The sequence below is a fragment of the Meleagris gallopavo genome, chromosome 14, assembly GCF_905368555.1.
Source record: "Meleagris gallopavo chromosome 14, MGAL_WU_HG_1.1, whole genome shotgun sequence".
Lineage (NCBI taxonomy): Eukaryota > Metazoa > Chordata > Aves > Galliformes > Phasianidae > Meleagris > Meleagris gallopavo.
Window position 1 is genome coordinate 17,953,090 of NC_139417.1, and position 23,261 is coordinate 17,976,350.

A 23,261-nucleotide genomic window follows, 5' to 3' on the forward strand; every position below is an offset into this window, starting at 1 on the left:
ACGCATACGCAAGAGGAGGCAGCTCTTCGACCTCCAACGCCTGCACACTGTCAGCCATCAGCACAATAATGATCTCGCTCACAGCTCGGTCCAGTTTATGACAAAAATTACACGGAGGACTTCTTGTTTATAATATAAGCAACATTTAGCTAGCTGTTTCGAAGACACCCAGTACCAAGTAATATTGTGGTTTGAGTACATCTTACTACTGGAAAAATGTTTATGCTTCTTTAGGAATGGCATTATACAGTACTTCCTCAAAGCAAATATAGCTTTGTCTGAAGTTTCCTTGGAAACTCTGCAATGCACTGAAAACATCTGTAATACGATGTTACCAAAGCAGTTTACATATGTCCTTATATGCATATTTTTTATTATATATTTAGTGTTTTATAGAATTTTTTAAAGTTAACATATGATGTAGATATTAATTTTTCCTCTGCTATAAAATGCTATGGACAACATTATCATGAAAATATTGTTTGGAATTTTTTCCTTTCTGACCGAGAGTTTCACGTTGTTCTTAGTCAGTTGGCCGCCACTTTCCTGTATGGTGTCACAGGGCTCCGCGGGGCAGAACTGCTTCCCACCGGGTTCAGAGTGAGCGGCGATCCTTGTGTGAACCCAGTGCTGTTAGCACACGAGATTTTCCATGTTATTCAGAGGATTCAGCGAGACAGACTCCAAATGCTCAGAAAGAACGCTATGATCTTGAAACAAAACACACAGATTTTGGTTGTTTGCGGACTACAGGACATGTAGCTGATATTCTGGCATCACGCAGTAAGGTTCCATTTTTACTGTCTTGAAATAGCTTTGTCTTTATCATAATTAGCATTAAATTGGGAAGGAATGGAGGTAGCGCGGAGATGTTGGGTACCAGTGGGTGTCCCCTGAGGGCCCCGCTGCAAACCCAGCTCATCCCGTGCCCACATTGCTCCGAGGACACCGAGAGCAACGCTCCAAGACGCGGTGCAGCCGGGCTCAGCGCTGCCCAAACGCTTTCCTCCCTCGTCCCATAGTCATCCTCCTCTCCAGCCCTGTTCTGGCACACGGCGTGGGGAGAGGGAGCCCACAGCTCTTGGGAACCCCTCGGAGGAACCCGGAGGCGTAACAGCGGCACGCCGGAAAGCGACAATATCCACAGCAAAAATCATCTTCTTCAGAGAAGGACTGTTTGTTACTACGGGGTACTTTTGTACGTTCACTCAGATGGGATAACGCTAGTACAAGGCAATGGAATTTTCTATAAAATTTTCAAGTTTAAATGCGCAGCAGTGGTTTACTATTATTTTTTCCTGATAGCTTGAATTTGCCTGTAACTTGTCTTTTTTGCTTACAAAATAATACAGTTAACTTTTAGACCTTCTAAATATATTTATTCAGTAACGCATAATCAGGATTCCACTTGTGTAAAAGTCAGGGGTGTTGACCAGAGAAATATTGTCAGTATTTCAAGCTGTGTTTCTTTCTTAGTTTGATATGGTTACTTCTATGTAAAAAAAAAAAAAAAAAAGAAAAAAGAAAAAAAAGAAAAAAGAAAAAAAAACCACAAAACCAAGAAAAATGGAACAAAAAAAAAAAAAAAGAGCTGTAGTTTTCTCCCCAGTGTAAATGATATTTATCAGTGAACTAGCAGATGTAACCTTTTTTTAAAGGTATTGTTAATAAATATTCTGTCATTTGTAAAGATACCTGTCTGCCAGGAGCATTTCTCCACCCCATCCCTTTGCACCCTCAATTACAAATGTCAGCACCCAGAGCCCACCCGGCTCCTCCCCACCTGGGGGGCCGCAGAGAAGTCCGCTTCAGAGTAAATCTATTAGAGTGAGAGCAGCTATTTCTGTAGAGTCCTGAACTTTCAAAGCTTCCATGCAGGCTGGTGTGGTTGGAGTGCAGCTTGGGCATCTCTGAGTCTCACCAAGATATAAGAAAGGATCAGAAACAAAACAAACGCTTCCCTCCCCCCAGGTAAGGCATCGCTTCCTTCTTGTCTTTGTGGATTGTGGCAACGTTCTGTGTTTCTAATTGTGTTCTTTAAGTGTGACAGTGTAAGTTGTGCGATTGGAGCCCACCCAATCTTGGGTGTTTCCTTCGGTTTTTCAGAGGAACCCACTGCACTTCGCCCGTCAGTAATGCTTAAAACCAAAAGTATGCGATTCAGTTTTTAGAAAGAAATTGTAAAATCACCATCTTCTACGGGAAAGGTACAAAGATTTATTAAAACAATGAAAATAGCCATGTTTTTGAAAGGATTTCTTTTTCATTGGAATGCAGCCTTAGTAGTAATTTAAAAATTCATGTTTTAATGTCTTCATGCCACCATAGGGCCGTGCAGCACTCAGCACGGCCACGTGGCAGGCAGTTTCATCAGCTCCCAACCAGCAGGACAGGCAAGGCCCGTGATTCTGAACATTGCATGGGGAAGGAGAAGTGGTGACACTCAGATGGAGGTAGGGAGCTTGGCACCTGGCGGGGGGCACCTGAGCGTAGCTTTGGGAAAAAGCACAGAAACCCAGACTGTGATTGTGGTGTTTTCCCATGGCGTGCATCCCCACAGCAGTATGGAAAATCCCAAGCTTATCTGCCACTTCTGAAGTGTATGGGGCTGCTGAATCACGGCCTGAACCTTTGATTGATCACCTGAGGCGAGCAATGAGTCAGCCACGGGAGCACAGGTGAAGGCAATTCACCTGTGCTGCAGGAAGGGGTGGAGCCTGGCTGCACCTCTCCTAGACCTATTTAAGAGCTGACTGCCAGTGGGGAAGGATCTCTCTGGAGATCCGCTCCATCAGGAGTTCATTTTGTGAGCCCAGGACAGGGTGAGTGACTTTCTCTTATTTCTCCAATATAAATTGTATTAGCCAAGCTCCTGGATGTGTATATATACCATCTGTATATCCATTTATTAAACGTGAAGCTTTTAGCAGAAATGTGGATACCTGTCCAAGCACTGGTTGCTCTGAGAGCTGGAGGCTTTCACTGCAAGTGCAGAGCAGTCACAGTGCACAGCTCAAATGCAAACTACACTGAAATGTATTACATTAATCTCTGCAGTACCTTTCCATTAATGGGAGTGAAATTATATTTAGAAATCTTATTTATTAGAGTACTTGAAGCCGTGACATAAATGAAATACATTACAGTAAACAAATTCTCTTTCATCTCGTTTTTAGGATTTTACTAATGAAATACTGATTTTCAGACTGTTAAAGCTGGGCACCTCCAATCCATTCCAATCACAAGCAGTAGAGACATTTGAGGCACAAACATTGTTATATTAATGAGCTACATTAATTTTGATGGAGCCATGCTATTTCACCCAGATGAGAGCTGCCTCATTTATTATAATTATTTCTAGTCTTTAGCACCTGGGAACTCCATTATGTTTAGGCACTTTCCAAACAACTTCATTGCTCAGTGTTTTGTTGTTTTTTTGTCTTAGTATTCCATGCTTACGTGCTTGGGGCAGCTGGCTGGGCAGGAGGCTCTATGGGCAGAATACAAAGAGCAGAGCAGCTGGTGAGGGCAGACCAGAGCTGCTTGGGTGGCTTCAGGCAGGTCTGGTAACTTGCTTGGATGGGTAAGAAGAATGAGCTGCAATACTGGGCTTGGATTTTCAAACTCACCTAAAGGCAGTTGAAATTACAGATGGAGGAGGGGCCCAGCTCCTTTAGTATCAAATAGCCTTGGTAAAACCACAGGGAGCTCTTTGGCAAACTTCCTTAGCTATGCATAACTGAGGACTGTGTTCTATAGATAGGGTTGAGGAAAGGCATCAGAATGTGCCAGGAAAGTGTTGCTTTTTTATCTGTTTTCCCCTTATGTGGTAACCTCTTGCACCATGTCTGTGGGTTGGGGCTGTCACCTCACCATTGGCACCGCCATGCTCTTTCCAGACCACTCACACCAATTGTTCTAAAGGAATGAACAAACAATGCTGGAACCACAGCCAAGCAGTTCTTCGCATGTGGCCTCGTGGCTGCCTCAGAAGACGTCGTCGTGCAGAGCGCTGCAGGGAAGGCCCTCGGCTAGGCCTGGCTCCAGCCACATCTCGCTGGGGCAGCTGCGTGCTCTCTGCAAGACAAGCAGAGCTCCAGCACTGACTGAACCAGCCATGCCTAGGCAGCGAGCCATTGTGAGCTGCAGGGAAGCCCACAGGGGCAGCAATGTCAGCACCTCACCAAATTTACACTTTAATTTAGGAACGGAGCGCTCACAGCAAGCAGCTCCAAGCTCATACCCCATGCAGGCAGCGGGGCTCTGCCCTGACCTCCTGCTCACCCTGAGCTGCCCTTAAGGACAGCAGGACTGCAGGTAGCACTGAGATGCCACTGGGAACAGAACAACCTCTGTGCATTCCCATTTTCTGGCTGCAGTGTTAATATTTGCATTTTCTTACATTCTTATTTGTGATACCCTAAGTCATGTTATTTTACACCCATGGCTTTAATTAAAAACAAACATTTGCTAATCTTTTAAGCCTGTTTCCTTGACCGGACCATGGAATAATACCCCAAAAATCAAACCTCTATTCTGAGGGGACAAATTAAAATCAAGTTACTGAGCAGCGCTTCCTTGAGCAGACAATGAGGAGTTTTATCTTATCTGTAAGGCAAATGTATTTACCGGGAAAGCGACAGCAAACATAATAAGGCTTAAAACCAGCTTAACAGTAGGACATGAGCATCTCTCACTGTTCAGTTTCACAAAACAAATCGGCTCTGCAGGAGCTGAGCTCCAGTCCCTGCCAAGGCACACCGTGCCTGGTCGCGCTGCTGCCACAGGAGGCAGGGCTGGAGGGACAGCACACGAGTGTTCCCTCTATTGGTTAAGAAAAACCAAAAGCGATGAAAATATGACTTTACCTCATAGTGATTTGGAAAGGGATCTCTGAACTTGATCCTGGGCGTCGGAATGGGCGGAAACAGTTTGCTCCACATGTGTTGTCTGTGGGAAACAGAGGCGAAGGGCTGTGAGGGCACTGCTGTGTGGTGAGGAAGCGCCCGACCTGCGGACACCAGCAGCCCTGACTGGGGGAGCAGCGCAGGGCTGGGCTGTGCCCGAGGGCAGTCCTGCTTTGGGTGTTCAGGACAGGCTGCCTTGTGCTCAGATTGCAGTTTCTGGACATAATCTGTGTCTTGGCAGGAGAGCAACTGCAAGAAATTGCGTGGGTTGCCTGTAAGCTGCTGCATTTAGTGGTGATGAGTTGATGGTCAGACTGGATGATCCTACGCGTCTTTTCCAGCCTTCTAAGATTCCTTATTCTGACCCAAGCAGGTGTACATTTGTGGTAGCAAGGGCTGCAGTGCAACCATTTCCTCGTATCTGACACAGCTCAGAGTACAGAATACACATCTCAGTCACTGGCTTTGTCTACCAGAGGTCCAAGCAGGGCCATATTTTAATTGGAATGTGGCCAGAGTGAAGGTGACAGGACTTAGCTCAGAAGGAGCGTGCAGAGCCTGCTGGGGACCGGCCTGGTGCCCACAAAGCAAAGGTGAGGCTGAGCACGGCTGCCCTGCAGCACCTGAGCCCTGGGCACTGCAGCAAGCCCCGCTCCCCTACCCCATTTGTTCTGTGAAGCTCTGGCTGATCTCTGGTTCGTTGAGCACTTTGGTTACTTTGACTTTCCTTCTAAAGCTCTCCGATTTCTGTCAAGTTTTCTTTTATCCTATTATTCCTCCTCAGCAGGGAGTCTAAAATAAATTCCTGCTGCTAACTTACTCTTTTCCATAGCTTTCATTTTGAGACAGAAAAAAAATCCTCATCTCTCTCCCACCCACTCCCCCTTCCTCAAAGCATTTTCAATCAGTTTGGAGCTAAACCTTCCTGGCTGAGCGGCTGCTGCCTTTAAGGAGACATTGATTGGGAACTGATTATTTGCTGAAGGGAGGGGAAGTACCACGGCTGGCAAAGCAAGACCTGACTGAGCAAGTTATGGGATGTCTGCCACTGCTGTGCATGGACCGGGGCTTGGGAAGGCATGCAGCCAAGAAAGGAATGTGCAGGCACTTCATCTTCACAGCTCCTACCATGAAGAGCAAAGTGATCTCAAAACAGTAAGTAATCAATTGTGCTCAGCAGAAATGGAGGGATCTGAAAAGGCCCTTTGTTGTGAGGTGGCATTTCTGTGGGCATAAAAAGGACTGGTTTGTGCTCTGCCTCTTCCCCCAGCTTCTAGCGGGGTCCGGATCTGGAAGAACCAGAATACCCTTTGCGTCCTGGCCTACTGGAAATAAGTTTAGCTCTATCCACACTGGTTCCACAGCACCAGCAGCACATGGTGTTCAAGGAGCTGAGGGAAGGCTGAGTGACCCGCTGCCACCTGCCTCGGGGTGCCCAAGTTCAGTTCAGCCTCAGTCAAAGGCACCTGGGGGAAGGCTGCTGCCAGGAAAGATTCAGAATTTGGGAAAGCAGCAGTAAAGACCTTCCCAGCATGCTTGGGAAACAGCAGCAGGGGTGCAACATGCTCTTACCTCAATCTGAGTGTGGTTTTGATTTACACTGCTGCTGTATAATGTGGTTTTCTTTGGAACTGGTGGATTTGTAGTTGTGCTGTTTATCAATGAAAGATTTTGATGGAGCTGTGCCAAAATCATTTATTGAGTCATCAATAAGCATAAGTTACACATCACTTCTGGACTGGAAACACTTAAGGATGGGCGCACAAGTGCCCAGCAGCAATGAGGTGTCAGCACACCTGGGTTCATGGGGGCTGCATGCCCCTCAGTGCAAGGGTCCTTGCAATGGGGCAGTGCTGTGGTGCTTACAGTGATGCTCTCAGTATGGTCCTGGTCTTTTTTTGCAGGACACTGAAAGGTTGAGTGATTAAATATTCTGTCACAGAAAAGTAATCTAGACATCTGTGTTTGCCTTTATATGGCTAGGACCATGGCCCTTGCTGTTAGCAACACTTGGACCATTAGGCTTTGAAAACACCCTGTGGGCCCCTCCTAGCTTAACTCTGTTTCAGACATTGTGCTGCGTCTTTCTTTCTAAAATTGCTACTTTCCCATGGGCTGAGACTTTAAAAGGCCAAAGATAAACAAAAATAAGAGAGTATGTTCTTTTTCCCTCTTGTAACCTCTGTGATGAGGTGGATAAAATACTTGATTTCACATTTTGCTAGAGTGCCTTTACTAACGGCGTGGCTCCCGAGATTCTCTGTGACCTGTTCCAAATGCCGCCCCTGCAGTAGGTGCTGGGGGGCTGCTGGCCATGGGCTGTGTGGGGTGCAGACAAGAAGGGGAAACAGGTGCAGGGCAGGATGGGCACAATGATCTTAGGATATGCAGGGTGATCCTCTTGGGGGATCTCCTCCAGGAGAAAGCGTTGTTCAGAGACAGAAGCTGAGGAAGTGTAGAGGATGCTCATTCATGGTAAAGAAGTGGCCAGGGGACGCATCAGAATGACCACTAATTCAAAATGCACTAAAGAAATTAATAAGAAATTAGCCGAGTTGAGGATGGCTCTTAAATTGAGGGGAACTGTGTTTATTGTGAACCAGAAAATTGCTGCTTGCTGCTTGTTTCAGGGAAAAAGCTTGTAATTACATTGATTCTTTAATTAATCACTTACAGCCTGACCAGTCACTGCTACAGAAATCCAACCTAGCTGAGTTTCTTCACAGCACGTTTTTGGAAGTTTGGCTATGTGGAAGCTGTTTTAGCATCCATAGTCTCTGTAGTGTTTAAAAATAAGCTTAAAAACTCACAACAGCCAATACTTCAATGCATCTGTTCTTGTCAAGGGGTGACAAGGAGCAGAAACCTCAAAAAAGCACTGGAATTTTTACCTCATCAGAGCACATATCACACTCTTGACATTCAGACTACTTGCCCAGGGCCAAACACTGTGTGTACCTGTGCTGGCCAATGAGGAAATCATGGACTGCGTGTACATTCTGGCCATGAAAGATGGTCTCATCAGTTTTACTGAGGTTAAAGACAGAATGCCCCTCTGGAAGTCATAAACCCTGTAATGTCCATTTAAGTGAGGAAATGAGATATGGACAAAAAGCCTTTTAGGGAAATGTTCTCTCTTGATATATGGGGTTCTCTTTGTTTTAAAATTAAATTGAATGACCCTCTTAACCCACCAGTTTGGCTGAATATTGATAATTAATGAGGCTGATTCTTCCTTATTCATACTTTTGCTTGAATATAAAACTAAGCATCCCTTCCAAAAATTAACCAAAGCTTTTAATGACCCCCAAATCTGTTCAATACCAATACTTAGGTACAGTGCAATTAGAAGAAATTAATACTTACGATTTGCATGCTATAGCAATAAGCGTGACCGTACAGCATGTGGATACACAAAGCACAGCAAGACTCCAGACTATAAGATTCTCCTGTTTGTTTTCTCCTGAGTATCAGGAAAAAAAAATTACATATACTTTAGTGCAGATATTATTTTAAGCATACTTTTACAAAAGGTTTCATCAGCTGTTTTCTATTCGTATCACAGTTTAACATGCAAACTATGCCAACTTGGTATCTCAAATTAAAAATGAAATGTAAAGCTTCAGGAATAGATTCTGTTGTGCTGATGTATTCTGACTTCCTCAATACATTCCTTTCACTGCATTGCCACCAAGCAGAGCAGCCTGGCCCAGCAGCACTGCCAGGATGCCAGCCTGTGTCACAACTCATCCCCAGATGCACAAGGCAGCAGAGGCACTGCTTGCTCGTAGCCTCAGGCACAACCTGTTTGTTTTCCATTAAACTGCTCTTCATTTCTGTTCATCCTTTCCACAGAAACTGCATTTCTCTGCCTTCGTAAACTTGCCTGTAAAAAAGACATTGAAACCTGCAGTTTCTCCTGTGAGCTGTTGCTGATGCATTTCCTCTGGGAGGATTTCTCTATTGCCTTTGCCTGCGAGCAGGCACAGGTATTTCTACCAAGGTCAACGTTTTTATTTTAGAAAGGCATGCTTAGTGACCAGGACCATTACTTTGTACCACATTATGCCATACAACAGAAACATTTACATTGAACTGCATTTTCAAAAGGTTGCTGAGTCCGTGTGTGCTTCTGATAACTACCAGTCCTTTGTATCAAATGTCAGCACTGCCATTACCAGGTAATTGAGAGGACATAAATCGGCCAGCAGCAGACACCTTGGTTTTATTGGTGCACTAGAAAATAAACAGTATTGCATTTGGGCCAGATTTCTTCCTAAGAAACAAGGAGCTGAGTCTGGTGTCTCAGAGTAGGCACCGGGAGCACGGCATGTGTGCTGCAATGAGCTTGCACCAATTCCTGGGCCTTCGTGCCACTGAGACAGAAGTCCTCAGCCAGTCTCCAGCTGCAAACATGGCTTATTTATTGATTTTGGATGGTTTATTTAGTCTGCAGTGCTGCCACTTTTCTTTCAAGAAATTAGAAGTGTTACCGTCAACCCAGCTGGGTTATGCCCAGTGCAAACATCTTGTTAAGGCTGCCATCATAAAGGCTGGGAAGTGTTGTTTCCCAAACCAAAACCAGAAGAGTCCTAAGTCTTTTCCATATTATGAAGGTTGATGGTGCTCCCCAGAGACTTTGAAGACCTCCTAGTACCAACCCCTTGCCATAGGTAGGGGTCCCAGTCACTAGACCAGGTTGCTCAAAGCTTCATCCAGCTGGTCTTCAACATGTAAGAGAGACAGAGAGGGAATAAACGAACCAATCTCAGAGCCACACAGAAAACTGGCAGCAGAGTGGATCAGAATGGCTGAAATGTGTGCTGAAATCCAGCAATTAATGGAGTAACCTCTGCTGGGTCAATGGACTGTAACAAGCCTCTAAATATACCCTTTCCTAAGATAAACTGAAGAAGTTGATCCTGTTCTTGGATATATTTGAGATTTTAGTCTTGGTTTGGTTTTTTGGTTTTTTTGTTTGTTTGTTTGTTTTGAAAAAAAAGGAAGACTAATTTCCTTTTTGTCTCGTTAAACAACTAAATGAATTTCTCATTTCTGGTATTCGCTGCCTCTTAGTAGAGGAGTCATTAACAATTATGTTTCCTGGTTCCCCAGTTGTCATCATGATGCAGGATAGAGATGGCTTCAGAAATGCTTCAGTTGACAGAGAGCTTCTCTCAGATTCTTCAGAATTGCTGGGAAAGCAGAACTGGGACAGCACAGATGTGCTGTGATACCTTCCAGCCCCAAACTTGACATAATCATCTGTTACACTGTGAGCCCTGGCAGTGGGTACTCCCACATACATGCCTTGAGTATTTTGTTTGACTACAGCACTTCTAAACAACCTCTTAGAGAAAGGTGGAATCCAGGTGAGCTTTAACAATGCCACTTTGGCAGCACATGGCTGCACTGCAGAGTTTGATTACCACAGCCCAAGGAAAGGATTCAGAATTGGATTTTAATTCTTAACAAAGCTAGAGGACTGCTGCTACAGAGGGAAGGGAGAAGTACAATAGACTTTCTTTTGCCTTTTTTTTTTTAGTGAAAACCAGGAAGTGAAGAAACTCAAAAGATGTTAACAGCAAAGCAGGATGTCTAAGAACAAACAGTTGATAACGTGCCATGATAAGAAAACTGCTGCTCCCTGAAAAAAAGTCATGTTCAGTAGGAAACACAGAACAAAGTGGGGCAAATTATCATATTCCAAAGACTACAGTGGTTTGGTTTATTTTGTTTTAAGATTTCAGGTAGCTCTACTAAGGTAATAACTGGTGTGACCACTCACAGTAACTTCCAGCATTAGCATCTTGGAGCATCTATTTTTGCTGTTTCCTATTAAAATTAAGGGAGTGTGTTGCACAAGCTGATGATTTGGGCAGTACGTGCTTTCCAGCAATGTATTACTACTTCATTACAAGACTGATGCATGTAATCCTTACCAATATAAAGAATTTCACTCCAGTCACTCCAGAATCCATTTACAGCACACATGTAATGATTTGCTCTTATTTGTATGGAATATCTGCAGGTAACATCAATCCGTAATCTGAAGTCATGTGAATATGTTTTTGATACCTGTTAAAAAACGAGAGCATACTGTCACACATTATTTAAGACTAGGAAATTTAGAAAACAGATTGTGTTGTTTTTTTTTTTTTAAAAAAAGCTTCTTTAGTAGACTAGCAATGAGCATCACACAATGCTTTGGAGAAAGTTGTCTGTCTTTACAGGTGCCATTCCTCTCCTAATATATCAGTATTTCAGAGCAAATCTTGTGAAATTTGCTTTATTTTGGATTCTTTCTTAAGACACTTATTGCTGGATTTTGAGAACTGTCCACCATCATCCTTCTGAAGCCAGACACAGTACAAGTGAGTAACCTTTTCCTTCTTCTGTTTTCCAAGCTCTCCTGGAGATAGTTTGTTGCAGGCATAAATGATGTCCAAAAAGGAAGTACAACATGAAAACTGCTGAGGTTTTGGCTTTGTTGAACCCTAGTCACAAACGGGACACAAGTTTCACCAACAGTCCATAGTTTCAAAAATGCACTGATAGCAGATTTTAATTTAAATGATCTTAAATGTGTACCATGTGGATGAATATGAAGACTTTTTCTCCAGCTTGCATGAAGGCAATCTCTATCTATACAGGACAGTGAGTGTCAGGAACGAAATGCAATGCTCAGGCACCAGAGAAGCAATTACCTGCTTGTTACCTGACTTCAAGTTGATGAGGTAAAATTCGTATTCAAAACAGCCTTTAGGGAAAGTAGAAAGTGGCTTCTCCCATGTGGCCACGAGATCATTTTGCTCTAAGAATACAGTGACATTTCTGGGAACATTCACCTTCTCTATGAAAAGAAAATCATACCAGTAAGTTATATATAGAGAAGTTTAAATACTAGCAATTGAAACAGCTTATAAATTGATCAAGTGTTCAAGTACAGCCTATACTTTTTGAAGTTATTTCACATTTTAGGCAGAAAATGTAATGATTAAAGAGGAATAGGTGTATTGCACAAAATAATTAAAGGAAAAGAGTTTTAAAAATCCACTTATAAGATCAGAAAAACTAGATTATTGAAGGAGAAAGTTATTAAATTATTCTTTGCAAAGTCATGAAATTAATCACAGACTGATTCAAACTGTTTTATTTTTTTTTTTTAACCAGGAAAGTTACTGAAATCTGGAAAAAAATCAAATGATCAGCAGCTATTTTCTGGATTGATAGCATTCTCTCACAAACCTTTTACAATTCTGCTGGACTTTATTCATTTAATTGTTTATTTATTTGTTTGTTTCTACTCACCAATGGCATTTTGGTTAAATAACTGCTGGAAAGGCTTGATTGCAGCATACTTGCTGGAGCCATTAATGTGTATTACAATGAGCTCATCAATCTCACCGGGAACAATATGAGTCGCTGAGAATCTGCACTCTATATTCCTGTTCCACTTGTCTTTGATATAATCTTGGCATTCTTCCATGTAGGTCTCATACCTAAATTAAAACATATGTGAGAAATGCTCTCAGAAACATTTTGCGTTGAGTAAAATGGCAGAAGACACCAACCTGTAATATAGAAAGTACTTGGTATCTTCTGGTGCCCCTTTGCCAGGAAGCCAAGTGCAATGGAGAGAAACAGTGCTAGAAATGGTGAAGTGAGTAACGCAGGACAAATCAGTGACAGCTGTATTTTCAGCACCTACAGAAACACAGAATTATAAGACAGGAAGAAAATAAAGACTTATTAGAGAAGTTGCATGAAATTGACACTTGTAAGACACTTTGACTACAGTCTTTTGTCCACTTTATCTAGGTTTTGTCCAGTCCTGGTATTGATTAAACGGTTCTACCATTTATGGAAGGATGGAGATTCCAAAAAATCACCAGTAAGGCTGTACCACACAGCACCACTTTCTGTACACCGTGGGATTCAGGCAGTATCATCTTTTACCATCCTTGAGTGGATGGGAGTAGGTTATCTCAGCTTTAGCAAGTAATGTTTAGAATATTTTATATGGATTACCTATGTTGCATCTTCAGACTGTTTACCAGGCTCTGGAGCCATACAGAAAGGCCTGGATTAAATGATTTTGTAAAACCATTGTAGCAGGTAGAGCGAGAAATGCTGTATTATTTAGTATTAAACCTGTCAGCTTCTGATGTCTTCTCCATAGACCAGTACAGAACGCAAATTCAGACCTCTTTCTCATTTCTTCTTACCCGGTGGAGGCTGGAGTTCTGCTGTCACCCAGTCACTTGTCATCTGAAGACCCTGATGGAAAAGTAATGTCCGGACATGTGCAGAGAAACCATTGTGAAGTACAGCTGTTTGGAAACTGTGAGTCTTCATTGTATCATACTTGAAAATTAAAAATAAGAATAATAATGAAATAAGCAACACAAGATAGAAGCTTAATTAAGGGACCTGCGAAGAGTGACCTACAAAAGATGGGCTTTTAGCTGAGTGCCTCACTACGTGGTTACTTGAAACCATCACATACATCACACCTTCTGCTCCCTTGCTGAACTCAACAAGAAGTCAGCTTTCTTAGCACACTGGACTTATTTTTATCTTACCTCTTCAAACACAGGAGTTAAGATTTTCACATCGTATCTAATAGTGTAGTTTTTTTGTTCCTGATTAGGACTTAGCTTCCAGCTTAGAAGTACTTGTGCTAATGCAGAGACTGTAAGGGTGAAGTTAACAGGTGGGAAAACCTGAACTGTAAGGAAGAAAACAAAAAAATTCTTAGTGCAGTAATCCAGTGAGTTGTTTAGGCCCATACCTATAGGTAATGTAATGAGCAATACAAGAAAACAAAAAAGGATTTCATTTCAATATTCTCCCAATAGTTTCTCTCAAAGCATTTCTGATATTTGAAAAATATATTTAAATAACAACCAAAACTTCATCAAATAAGAGTTTACTTAAAACTTAGCTTAAGAATGTTGTGGTTTTTTTTACAATGGTTTCATCTTTATAATTACAATAACACATTACATTTGGTTTATTAATTAGATTCAGGCTTTTCAGTTGGATCCCTTAGACAATTGGGCATCTGTACTGAGCAGGGTCGATAAGTGATCAGCCAAACAATCCCTTCTTATTGACCTGGACCTGCAGAACAGCATGACGTGGGGGCTGTCTACGTGAAGGCTGACAGCCACAAGAAGACACATGCGAGAGGAAAAAAAAAAAGTATGATGAACAGAGGAATTAGGCATAAATGGAAGAAAACATAGAAAGGATGAGAATGATAATTTAAAATGACAAGGCAAAAGGGATTCCTGGAGCTCTTATGGAAATGAAGATCTCATGCTGGGGAGAAATGTTAGCATATAAATAGCAATGCAGTGAAATTATCAATCTACTCCCTTCCATTTCTAGAGTGCTTCAGAGCCCATCCTCCCTCATTTTCCATGTCCAGGCAGCTTTTAATGCTCGTTTGTTCAACTTTCAAGCAAGTGTTTTGCATTAGGGAAACGGCCTCCTGAAGAGTTAGAAAACCCCCGCACCAACTGCCCTGAACTGCTTGCTCCAAAATGTTCCCTGTTGAGTTGCCCACAAAAAATGCCAACATTAATGTTCTTGATGTGCCAGAGCAGAGACCAGGGCTGCTGCCAACGATGTTCTATGCTGTCTTCTTTCTGCTGATAGGTGCAGTTTTATTCCTGGATGTAAAACTGTCTGGAACACTGCCGTTGTTGGAAGGAAAAGGACTTACCTGCTTTACACTGAAGTGTGCGTGGCTGGACTACGATTCTTATCCAAAGGAGGATCAGACAAACTCTCATCATGCTGGCCATAATGTTTAGATGGTCAGTGAGAAAAACCATGCATCAGAGTGCATGGCTTGCAGCCGTTTTACAGACAGGCTGATAGCTAAAACCAAGCACAAGCCCAAGCGTTAAGCACGCAGACCATGGAGCATGCTACAAGTAATCACAGCTACATGACCAAAGTAATAAAACCTTGCAGGGCAGAATTTTCTCATTCCCTTGCAGGAAGATACATCTTGTTGTAGCTAAAGTTAAGTACAACTAACCACATCTCATTTTGCTCCCTTTGTTTTTTCCAGGCCCCCTTGAAAAAGCTGCTGTTTTCAGCACTGCCACGCCTGGATGCTCAGAGCAGCAGTCATGGACCTACAGCATCTCTTAGCAGAGTTGGATTCAGGTAGGCTGGCTTTTGGTGGAGACCCATTCACCCCAAGAGCAGAAATAGCTGTCTTTTTAGCTGCCACTATATATAAAATGGCTGCTTGCTGGAATTTGCTCTCCGGTTTCCATTTCACTAAAGAAGCAGTCTCAGCGCCCACCTCAAGGCTAATTCTCCAGTGTTAATTATTGGGGGTAAGAGAAACTATTTTGTTTGTTTCTAATTTAAATGAGCGACTATTTTTAATGCTTGAAAACAGCATGTTCTTATGCTTCCTACAGATTGTTTCATGAAGTACTGAGGGGAAAAAAAAAATCTGTGTGTTATCATTCATGTATAACCTAATATAAACAACATGGAAATACAGAACAGCAGCTTTCCAAAATGTTCTCACAGAAGAGAAATACGCCCTCCTAGCCCAATCACACTGCTTCCCTGGGGCATCTACAGCAATTGCTTGTATGAAAAACATAATATTTTCAGACGGTAATGAGCAGAGAAAGCATCTTTAACCCATCAGTTCTCACTGAACCTCCGATAAATAACCCAGGGACTGGAAGCAATCCAATTGATCACAGTTGGAGTACTTCTGCTACACAGTAACTATTTTTAAAAATGGTGTATGAATGCTTAGTTCGTTAAAATGATGCATAATTCACAATGCAGTATGTTTCTTAATGTCCAAGTCTGCTCATTATCTACATTCGTTTTCTGTGTATCTGGTATTCTGCTAGGCAAAGCGTTCATGAGGCTAATTGAACCTCTAGAGTTTTCTAACAGATTATTCCTGGAGAGTCAGTGCTTGCTTTTGCACAGGTTGGGTTACTGAGACATTTTGGTCAGATATTTTGGTTCTTCCAGAATATATGTGAATCTCTACCAGGGAACTGTTACCTGTACCATACATTTATGCTTAGACAATGCCCCCAAGATTTTTGCCAATTGCATTACCATTTGTGAATGATATCACACAGTCTGTGATAACAGGTTTTCTCATGCAATAAAATCTTGAAAATCTTGAAAATACAATCAAAAAGTTTACATACGATTATGCTCCCCACAAAAACTGGTATAGTAAGTTCTCAGGATGAGTAAAAGCCTTGTTTATGGTTTTGGTTATGCGCAGTAAAAAGCAGTGAGGAGAAGGTCAAAGATGCATTCCCTTCATGGAAGGGTATATTCCTTCATGCAGTCCAGTATAAATCCAAACCACAGTGAGCAGCTGAACTGGTCATGATTTTCTTACTTATAACTGACACAGAAGTTCTACTGAGAGGCAACTGGTCAGGAGCAGATTCCAGATGCACTTCCCAGCACCATGCAAAGATGACTTTTCAAAGTGGGGCCTTGGCACTAGAAGACAGAAAAACAAACTGCAATGTAAATCCCAGGAGGTTACCTGCAGAGTCTTCAAAGTTGTGGGAAGAGCCTGCTCTGTTTGTTCAGACGTCCTCTGGGTCGTCTCCCTGTGGGTTCCTTTTGCAACTGCTGTCTTTTAAGCACAGATGCGATAGGTACTTCAGAAATGATAGGAGATGGTAAGTTAGACAAGCATGCATTGCAAAAGGGAACTGCAGATTTAACCACAGGATGGAAGGCTCTGTTCTAGCACATGGTTTTACTGTATGTATTGAGGGTTAGTTGTATGTCATAGTCTGCAGTCTGATCATTCTCTACTAACTTCTGAAGAGCCAGGAATGTTTAAAAACTCACTGCAAAGAATCTACTTACTGACCAGTGCTGTCATCCCAAGTTGTTCATCCCCTAGAAAATCAAATCCTAATGTTGCTGGAAGACCATGCAGTATTACCTTGTCCAGTCATCCTGCCATACAGCCACGTGTCTGTCGGTGGTATTTGGAGAAATTACTGGCACCCGAGCAAGACCAGCTTCCCAATCTTGTGCAGAGAGCTCTGAGCTGTGATCCATAGGAAGGCTGAATAGGATTCAAAAGAAATGGAAAACAACCTAAGGGCCCAGAGAAATCCCTGCAGAAAGTGAGTCTGGTCATAACAGGCCGAGATAGGCATGGGAGGCTTAATGACATATTCATTAGAAACCTGGATTGCAAATACAGAAAACCCTTCTAAATGTAAAGGTGATGCAAGCTGGTAGAGGTGAGTTCTTTGGAGACTAGAACTAGATTTAAGCAAATTCTTCAAAAATCACTGAAAATTGGGCACAGTTTGGCATGGTCAAGCTCTCAACTACATTTACGTGCTATTAACTGCAAATTACAAGCTATTAGTAATCAACTTGTAATTAGGTACCTGCTCGACAGAAAAGGATCTGGGGTTATGCCAGGTCATAAACGACAGGGGACTCAACAACTGCTGTGCACTTGTGAAGAAGGCCTGCTGGGGCAGCTGGAAGCTGGCATCCTCTGCAATCTTTCTGCTCTGCTCAGCACTGATAAAGCCTCCGCTCAATGCACTGCCCTGTGCAGATGCTGCACTGGAGAAAGAAATGGAGCAAACAATGGGAGGTCGGCGTACAGCGATGGATGCTACGAAAACCAGAACCATTCCTCAAAACAAATTAGGGGAATGCACATGCAGAGGTGCAGTCTTAGAGCATAAATGAAGCCTTTCTTCAAGTCCACTGCAGTGGGGAGCTAGAAATAAAAGATAATGACAGGTAAAATTCAGGTTAGACATGAGGGGAACACGTTCAGTGCTGGGGGAGGGGGGGTCAGCAGAACAGGAAGCTATGGCTGGGCAGCTTTAGACACAGTCAGCCAGGAATGAGGGTTGTAATGAAATCCTGCTGGGATGCACGGAGATACGTGAGGTGCCCTGTTTTCTGTATCTGTGCACCCCTGAACAAACAGCTGACTGATGAGCAGGGAGCTCTGACAGCTGCAGCTCGGCGTTACAGCAGAAAAGAGGTTTTTCTAAAGGTGAGGCAGGATATTTAACAAAAGAAGCAGTCACAAAAAGAACAGGTAAGAAAAGGTTATGTTCTTATGTTCTTACACGAGCCTGACAAAATTATTGTGAATGTGAGATGTTTTTTGCAATAGGTCATTCCCAAAAACCCTTTTGTGCTCGTAAGCACTCTCCTTTCTGCAGCAAAGTGCTGATCTGTTGGGTGCTTGAAAGGCTGAACAGATCTGTGTAACATCTCTTTTCAGGTACAAAGAACCCGTAGCATTTTTGGCCGAGACAGATTTATTCCGGCTTGGAACTTCAAAGGCAACCAAGCTGTGTGTTTGAGCAGCGCTGAGCTCCTGCAGCCCCGCTCTGCAAATCCCACACGTTGTGACGGCACGGCAGGGATAGCAGACGGACACCCACAGCTGAGCCAAATCCCAGGGCTCCCACCCAAATGTTTCCACACGTTAAAAGCTGAACGAACTCAGGAGCTGCTCCTGCACGAGCAGCCACAGCGCTTAAAGCTGTTTCAGAGATCGCTGACGTGACCTCGCAACCAGCGCACGGATGGACGCGGCGTGGAGGACCCTGAAGGCTTCACAACACGTGGAGGTGTTCAGAGTTGTTTCCCGAGGAACGCGGTTAGCGGGCACGGTGGGGATGGGACGGCGGCGGTTGTTCTCTGCGCTCCGTGCTGACGCGTGTTTCTGCACCGCCGTGGGACGGGGCTGACAAACAAACAGCGCAGCGCGGGGCGCTACGGCGGGACCGCGGCTACAGAGCGAGGCGGAGGGAGAGCAGCGATGCGCGGGACGGACGGCAGGGGGCGCCCGCTAGCAGCCTATGGGGGGCGGGGGGCGTGTTGCCTGGTCGCGCCGCTGAGCTCATCGCGCTGCGCCGCTCCGGGGCCGCACGGAGCCGCTCCCCGGGCCTAGCGAGGCCGGCAGCCCGCGGGTGAGTGCGACGTTCCTGCGGGGGGCCTCTCCCCGCTGCTCGGGCCCGCGTGCTGACGCGGTGTTTCTCTGTTTCTCCCCAGATGTGGGCTGAGGTGTTGCTTCTGCCCTGCAGGGCTCGGCTGCTTCCGCCTCTCCGGCTGCGGCACCGCGCGGCGCGCGCCATGAAGCTGCAATGCCCGCAGTTCCAGGCGCTCTTCACACCGGGGCTGCGCAGTGTGGCAGGTGAGGGCCGGGCGGGTCCCTCACTGGCGGGGCTGTGGCGGTTCCGGACGATTTTTTGTTCTCGATTGTTTTCTTCTCATTGTCAGAATTGTTTGAGAAGAAGAACTACGAGCTGAGAATAGCGGGAGGGGCCGTGAGGGATTTGCTGAGTGGAATAACGCCTCAAGATGTGGATTTCGCCACTACGGCTACACCCGAAGAGATGAAGGAGATGTTCACGTCTGCTGGGGTTCGGCTGATCAATAACAAAGGAGAAAAACACGGAACCATCACGGCCAGGGTTCGTTCAGGGTCGGGCTGTGGGGTCGGGCAGCCCATATCAGGTGGGGAAGCCGATTTGATGCTTCCTGCTTTCTCGGGTCCTGCTCCCGCTCTCTGCACGTTCCTTTGCTTCTTAGCCTGCAGAAACCTTCCTGCAGAAGGCTGTCCTGAACAGCTATGTGGAAATGAGCTTTTTGTGAGGTATCTGTGAGTTTCGGTGTCAGCTCCGTGTGGAAGCACGGCGTGTTTGCGTTCAGTTTGTGCTCAAGCTGCCTACGTGCAAACCAACGTGGGGCAGGAAAATAGAAAGCCTTTATATCTGTATCCACGTTGAAATAACAATCTCTGTGGGATTTTCAGCTCCATGAACAGAATTTTGAAATTACTACTCTCAGAATAGATGTTGTCACCGATGGACGCCATGCGGAGGTGGAATTCACCACTGATTGGGAAAAGGATGCTGAAAGGAGGGATCTGACCATCAATTCCATGTTTTTAGGTAAAATTCTTGCAAAAGTAAATACGCAGATCAAACGCCACTTCTCAGATCATGCCAGTAAATTTTCCCTCTCGTTCTTTTTTGCATTTTGTTGGTTTATACTCCTGTCAGCCAAAAGGTCTGCACAAAGATGGCAACCCACAGCAAATCACACCATTTGTCCTTTGCAATTTCAAATAAGTGTTTCTAAATTTCTGTTTCGTAATGTTTTTTCATCTTCTAGGCTTGGATGGGATGCTGTATGATTTCTTTAACGGATATGAAGACTTAAAGAGCAAGAAAATAAGATTTGTAGGAAAGGCAACCGCAAGGATACAAGAAGATTATTTACGAATCCTAAGATATTTCAGGTATCAGCTTTCACCTTGTCTGGATGAGGAAATGATATAAATAAGTACTTCCGATGACTCACTGGAGATGTATAAATGGAGTTTCATGGAGAAGGTTGTGAATTAAAACTCAGACAATGCTTTTTCCTCAAAAAATGATGAAAGAAGCGTATTTTGGCTTCTGTTTTCTCTAGGCGAGCAAGAAACATGCTGTCCTCTGAAAGCAGTGTTGTAACAGTACTGCTTCAACTAGAATTTAAAACAAAATAAGTTTATTGATGTCCATGTGTTGACATGTAACCAACAGAAGTGCAGTTACTTTGCCCTGAAGCTTTATGCAGTCTGGGAGAGGGGGAGAGGAGTAAATCTGATCAGGATTGATTTATTTGCTTTGGACAGTGTAACAACATAACCTACCTTGTGCCTTTTTCTTTGGTACAGAACTTCTGCAAGTCATATAATCTCTCTGCAGTTTTCTCTTTTAGTACTCTTGCTGAAATTAAAAGAGCAGGCAGGAACTTTAAGCTTCACGGTAGAAAAATATTGCAGAGATTTCAGAAACTATGATGTTTTTTGTCCTCTAGTATTTTAATGTAGAGTAATCAGCATTTGCCATGAGGTTAATTCTATGAATAGCAATAAGAAATGGATTAGCATATTGTAACATGGAACGGTTTTCTTTGGGCAGGTTTTATGGGAGGATTGCAGAAAAACCTGGCGATCACGAATCAAGCACACTGCAAGCAATTAAAGAAAATGCCAAAGGTTTGGCTGGGATATCAGGAGAAAGGATTTGGGTGGAACTGAAAAAAATTCTAATTGGAAAGCACGTAAATCATTTGGTTCGACTTCTGTATGACCTGGACGTCGCTCAATACATAGGTAAAGTGAAATGACTGTAAATGTTACAGGAATAGGAAATGAAGGAATTGCAGCATGGCAAAGGAGATGAAACTTGTTTGTTTTTACCTTTGTTTATGTCCTTGTTTCTTAATAACACTTTATTGAACTTTTTCTCTTCAGGTTTACCAGTTAATGGAAATCTGGATGAACTTGACAGAGTCAGTAAAAATACCGAAAATTTGTGTCCAAAACCTATGACTGTTCTGACGTCATTGTTCAAGGTGAAGGATGATGTAACAAACCTTGATTTGAGGCTGAAAATCTCAAAAGAGGAAAAAAACCTTGGCTTCTTTCTGCTGAAACACCGTGAGGAGTTAACTAAAGCGACGGGTCCAGAACCACTTAAACCATATCAAGACTTCATAATGGATGTAAGTGTACTTGATATTGCTGTACTTGGCTTTTTGAGTAAACCATGAGTTTCCAGTTTTACAGAGTGCCAAAGATAGTCATGGGCCTTACAAGGTGGGCAGCCCTTTCACTGTTCATGGCACATTTTGCCAGGACTGTCAAGATGCTGATATTTTCATTAGGAAGATGAGTTGTATTGGCAAGAACGGGTAGCCACAGTTAGACTGCTTCCACTGCAGTATCACTACATTAGCTGAAGGAATTTCATCCAATATTAACAATAATAGGTCCAGTAAATTAAAGTTTTGGGTTTTTTTTTTTTCCATTTGTTTTGAATCTGGAAAGGAGAGCAGAAATAGACAAGTGTTTTTGCACTGTCCTGTCATATTTTTGCAGCAACAAAAAAAAAGTCTGTTCTTTGGCAGAGCTTGGTTTTGCAAGCAAATAAAGCTAAGTTTCTTAGCTTTTGTTGTTTGACTGCATTAATATATATATTTTTAAATTTAAAATTGAAAACCAAACTTAGCTGATCCAAGCAGCTTGCATTCTCTAGCAGCATTTTTACTAGATTTAAAAACCAGTCAGGATGGACAAGGTCATCTGAAACTGTGGCCTGTGAACATAGCTAGAGACTGAGAGTTTGCTGTACTGTCTCAACTGAATTCTCCTACTGCATTAGAGCATGCAACAGGATCCTCAAAGGACACCAGTTTTTCCTGTGAAATTCAAACCCTTCAGTTGTGTATTCACAGTTTGCATAGTGCCTGGAACAGTGGTTTGTGTTCTTCACGAAGTACTGTTAAATACACAACATCTTCCAGAGTGAATTTCAAGTAATCTTAAGGTGAAGTTCTGTGCTTTTATTGCAGTAACTGAGGTGAAAGAGGTCAGTTTCAGTAGAGGACTTCCTCCCACAGGGAAGGTACCTCTCCAGCAGTAGGTTAAAGATAATGGTTAAAAAGCTACAAAACAAAATTCATGAAGTTTTCAAGCATTTGCTGGACTCTCCAGTCCCAGGCTGAGTTTTAAAATAATGAGAGAGAGGGGCAGATGTTCAGAGTTTGAATTGTTATCTAGTTTCTCCTAATAAATCCTCTTTTTTTTTTTTTCTCCAGTCTAGGGAAGCAAATACAATTTCCAAAATATTAGAACTCCTGAAGTACCAGGGAGAAGAGCAGCTTTTAAAAGAAATGCAGCAGTGGACTGTTCCTACTTTTCCTGTTAGTGGCCATGATTTGCGGAAAATGGGCATAACTTGTGGGAAAGAAATTGGCTCAGCACTACAGCAGTTAAGGGAGGAATGGAAGAAGAGTGGGTACTGCATGGATAAAGAAGAGTTGTTAAGTTGTATGAAGAAAGTGTAAAAGGTAACAATAAAGGAGAAAATATTTTGTGCTATCATACTGCAGGTTGGAATGTGTGTATGGCATGTTCTGTAATGTGGGATTCAAGAGAAATGGACAGGAGGGAGGAAGGAAGGGAGGTTGGTTCTTGCCCAAACTGCTTTAAATTCTGGCCTGTCAACCTGGAGAGAGAGACAGCAGCTGTTCCTCATTTCCTGTGAATCAGCTGCAAACTGTTAGCATGCTTGTCAGCTTTGCCTCCAGAGCATTTATAAACACACTGAGGAGCAATGGCTCCACATGGAGCCCTGAATAACTCAACAGTGATCACTTAGCAGCCTGTGGTAAGTACATTTTCTTTCTGTTTCTCTGCTCACCATGGTGGACAAGGCCAAGGGCTGCCCTGGGTTTCCAGGCACAAATGCAGTGGGTTCACATCTCCAGTATACA

The 23,261-nt window shown here is 43.3% G+C and overlaps 3 protein-coding genes across 9 annotated transcripts in view; 2 read left to right on the forward strand and 1 right to left on the reverse strand.

The window, feature by feature from the left end:
- LOC100541983 (contactin-4) overlaps positions 1-1,692 on the forward strand; it is a 249,894-nt gene extending 248,202 nt beyond the window's left edge. For all 3 annotated transcript variants that reach the window (XM_085235518.1, XM_085235519.1, XM_085235517.1), the window contains exon 24: positions 1-1,692. In XM_085235518.1, coding sequence (XP_085091644.1) covers positions 1-101 — 101 coding nt within the window. In that variant the 3' untranslated portion in view covers positions 102-1,692.
- The window catches only part of IL5RA (interleukin 5 receptor subunit alpha), a 25,139-nt gene continuing 3,364 nt past the window's right edge, over positions 1,487-23,261 (reverse strand). Inside the window, exons 2-14 of one of the 3 annotated variants that reach the window (XM_085235525.1) lie at positions 17,345-17,528; positions 16,885-17,010; positions 16,321-16,427; positions 14,641-14,798; positions 13,493-13,638; positions 13,136-13,274; positions 12,482-12,614; positions 12,219-12,409; positions 11,615-11,760; positions 10,850-10,985; positions 8,274-8,370; positions 4,869-4,950; positions 1,487-4,077 (exon numbers count right to left, since the gene is read on the reverse strand). In XM_085235525.1, the coding sequence (XP_085091651.1) occupies positions 3,988-4,077; positions 4,869-4,950; positions 8,274-8,370; positions 10,850-10,985; positions 11,615-11,760; positions 12,219-12,409; positions 12,482-12,614; positions 13,136-13,274; positions 13,493-13,638; positions 14,641-14,752 (1,272 nt within the window). In that variant the 5' untranslated portion in view covers positions 14,753-14,798; positions 16,321-16,427; positions 16,885-17,010; positions 17,345-17,528 and the 3' untranslated portion in view covers positions 1,487-3,987. Of the gene's footprint in view, positions 4,078-4,868; positions 4,951-8,273; positions 8,371-10,849; positions 10,986-11,614; positions 11,761-12,218; positions 12,410-12,481; positions 12,615-13,135; positions 13,275-13,492; positions 13,639-14,640; positions 14,799-16,120; positions 16,428-16,473; positions 17,011-17,344; positions 17,529-23,261 lie in introns of all 3 variants that reach the window. The other 2 variants (XM_085235524.1, XM_085235526.1) reach the window with 2 other exon arrangements.
- Positions 18,777-23,261, forward strand: part of TRNT1 (tRNA nucleotidyl transferase 1) — a 10,025-nt gene continuing 5,540 nt past the window's right edge. The window contains exons 1-8 of one of the 3 annotated variants that reach the window (XM_085235523.1): positions 18,777-18,901; positions 19,016-19,125; positions 19,212-19,405; positions 19,747-19,885; positions 20,109-20,235; positions 20,903-21,096; positions 21,238-21,488; positions 22,584-22,871. In XM_085235523.1, coding sequence (XP_085091649.1) covers positions 19,065-19,125; positions 19,212-19,405; positions 19,747-19,885; positions 20,109-20,235; positions 20,903-21,096; positions 21,238-21,488; positions 22,584-22,832 — 1,215 coding nt within the window. In that variant the 5' untranslated portion in view covers positions 18,777-18,901; positions 19,016-19,064 and the 3' untranslated portion in view covers positions 22,833-22,871. Of the gene's footprint in view, positions 18,902-18,983; positions 19,126-19,211; positions 19,406-19,746; positions 19,886-20,108; positions 20,236-20,902; positions 21,097-21,237; positions 21,489-22,583; positions 22,872-23,261 lie in introns of those variants that run through there. The other 2 variants (XM_085235522.1, XM_010718756.3) reach the window with 2 other exon arrangements.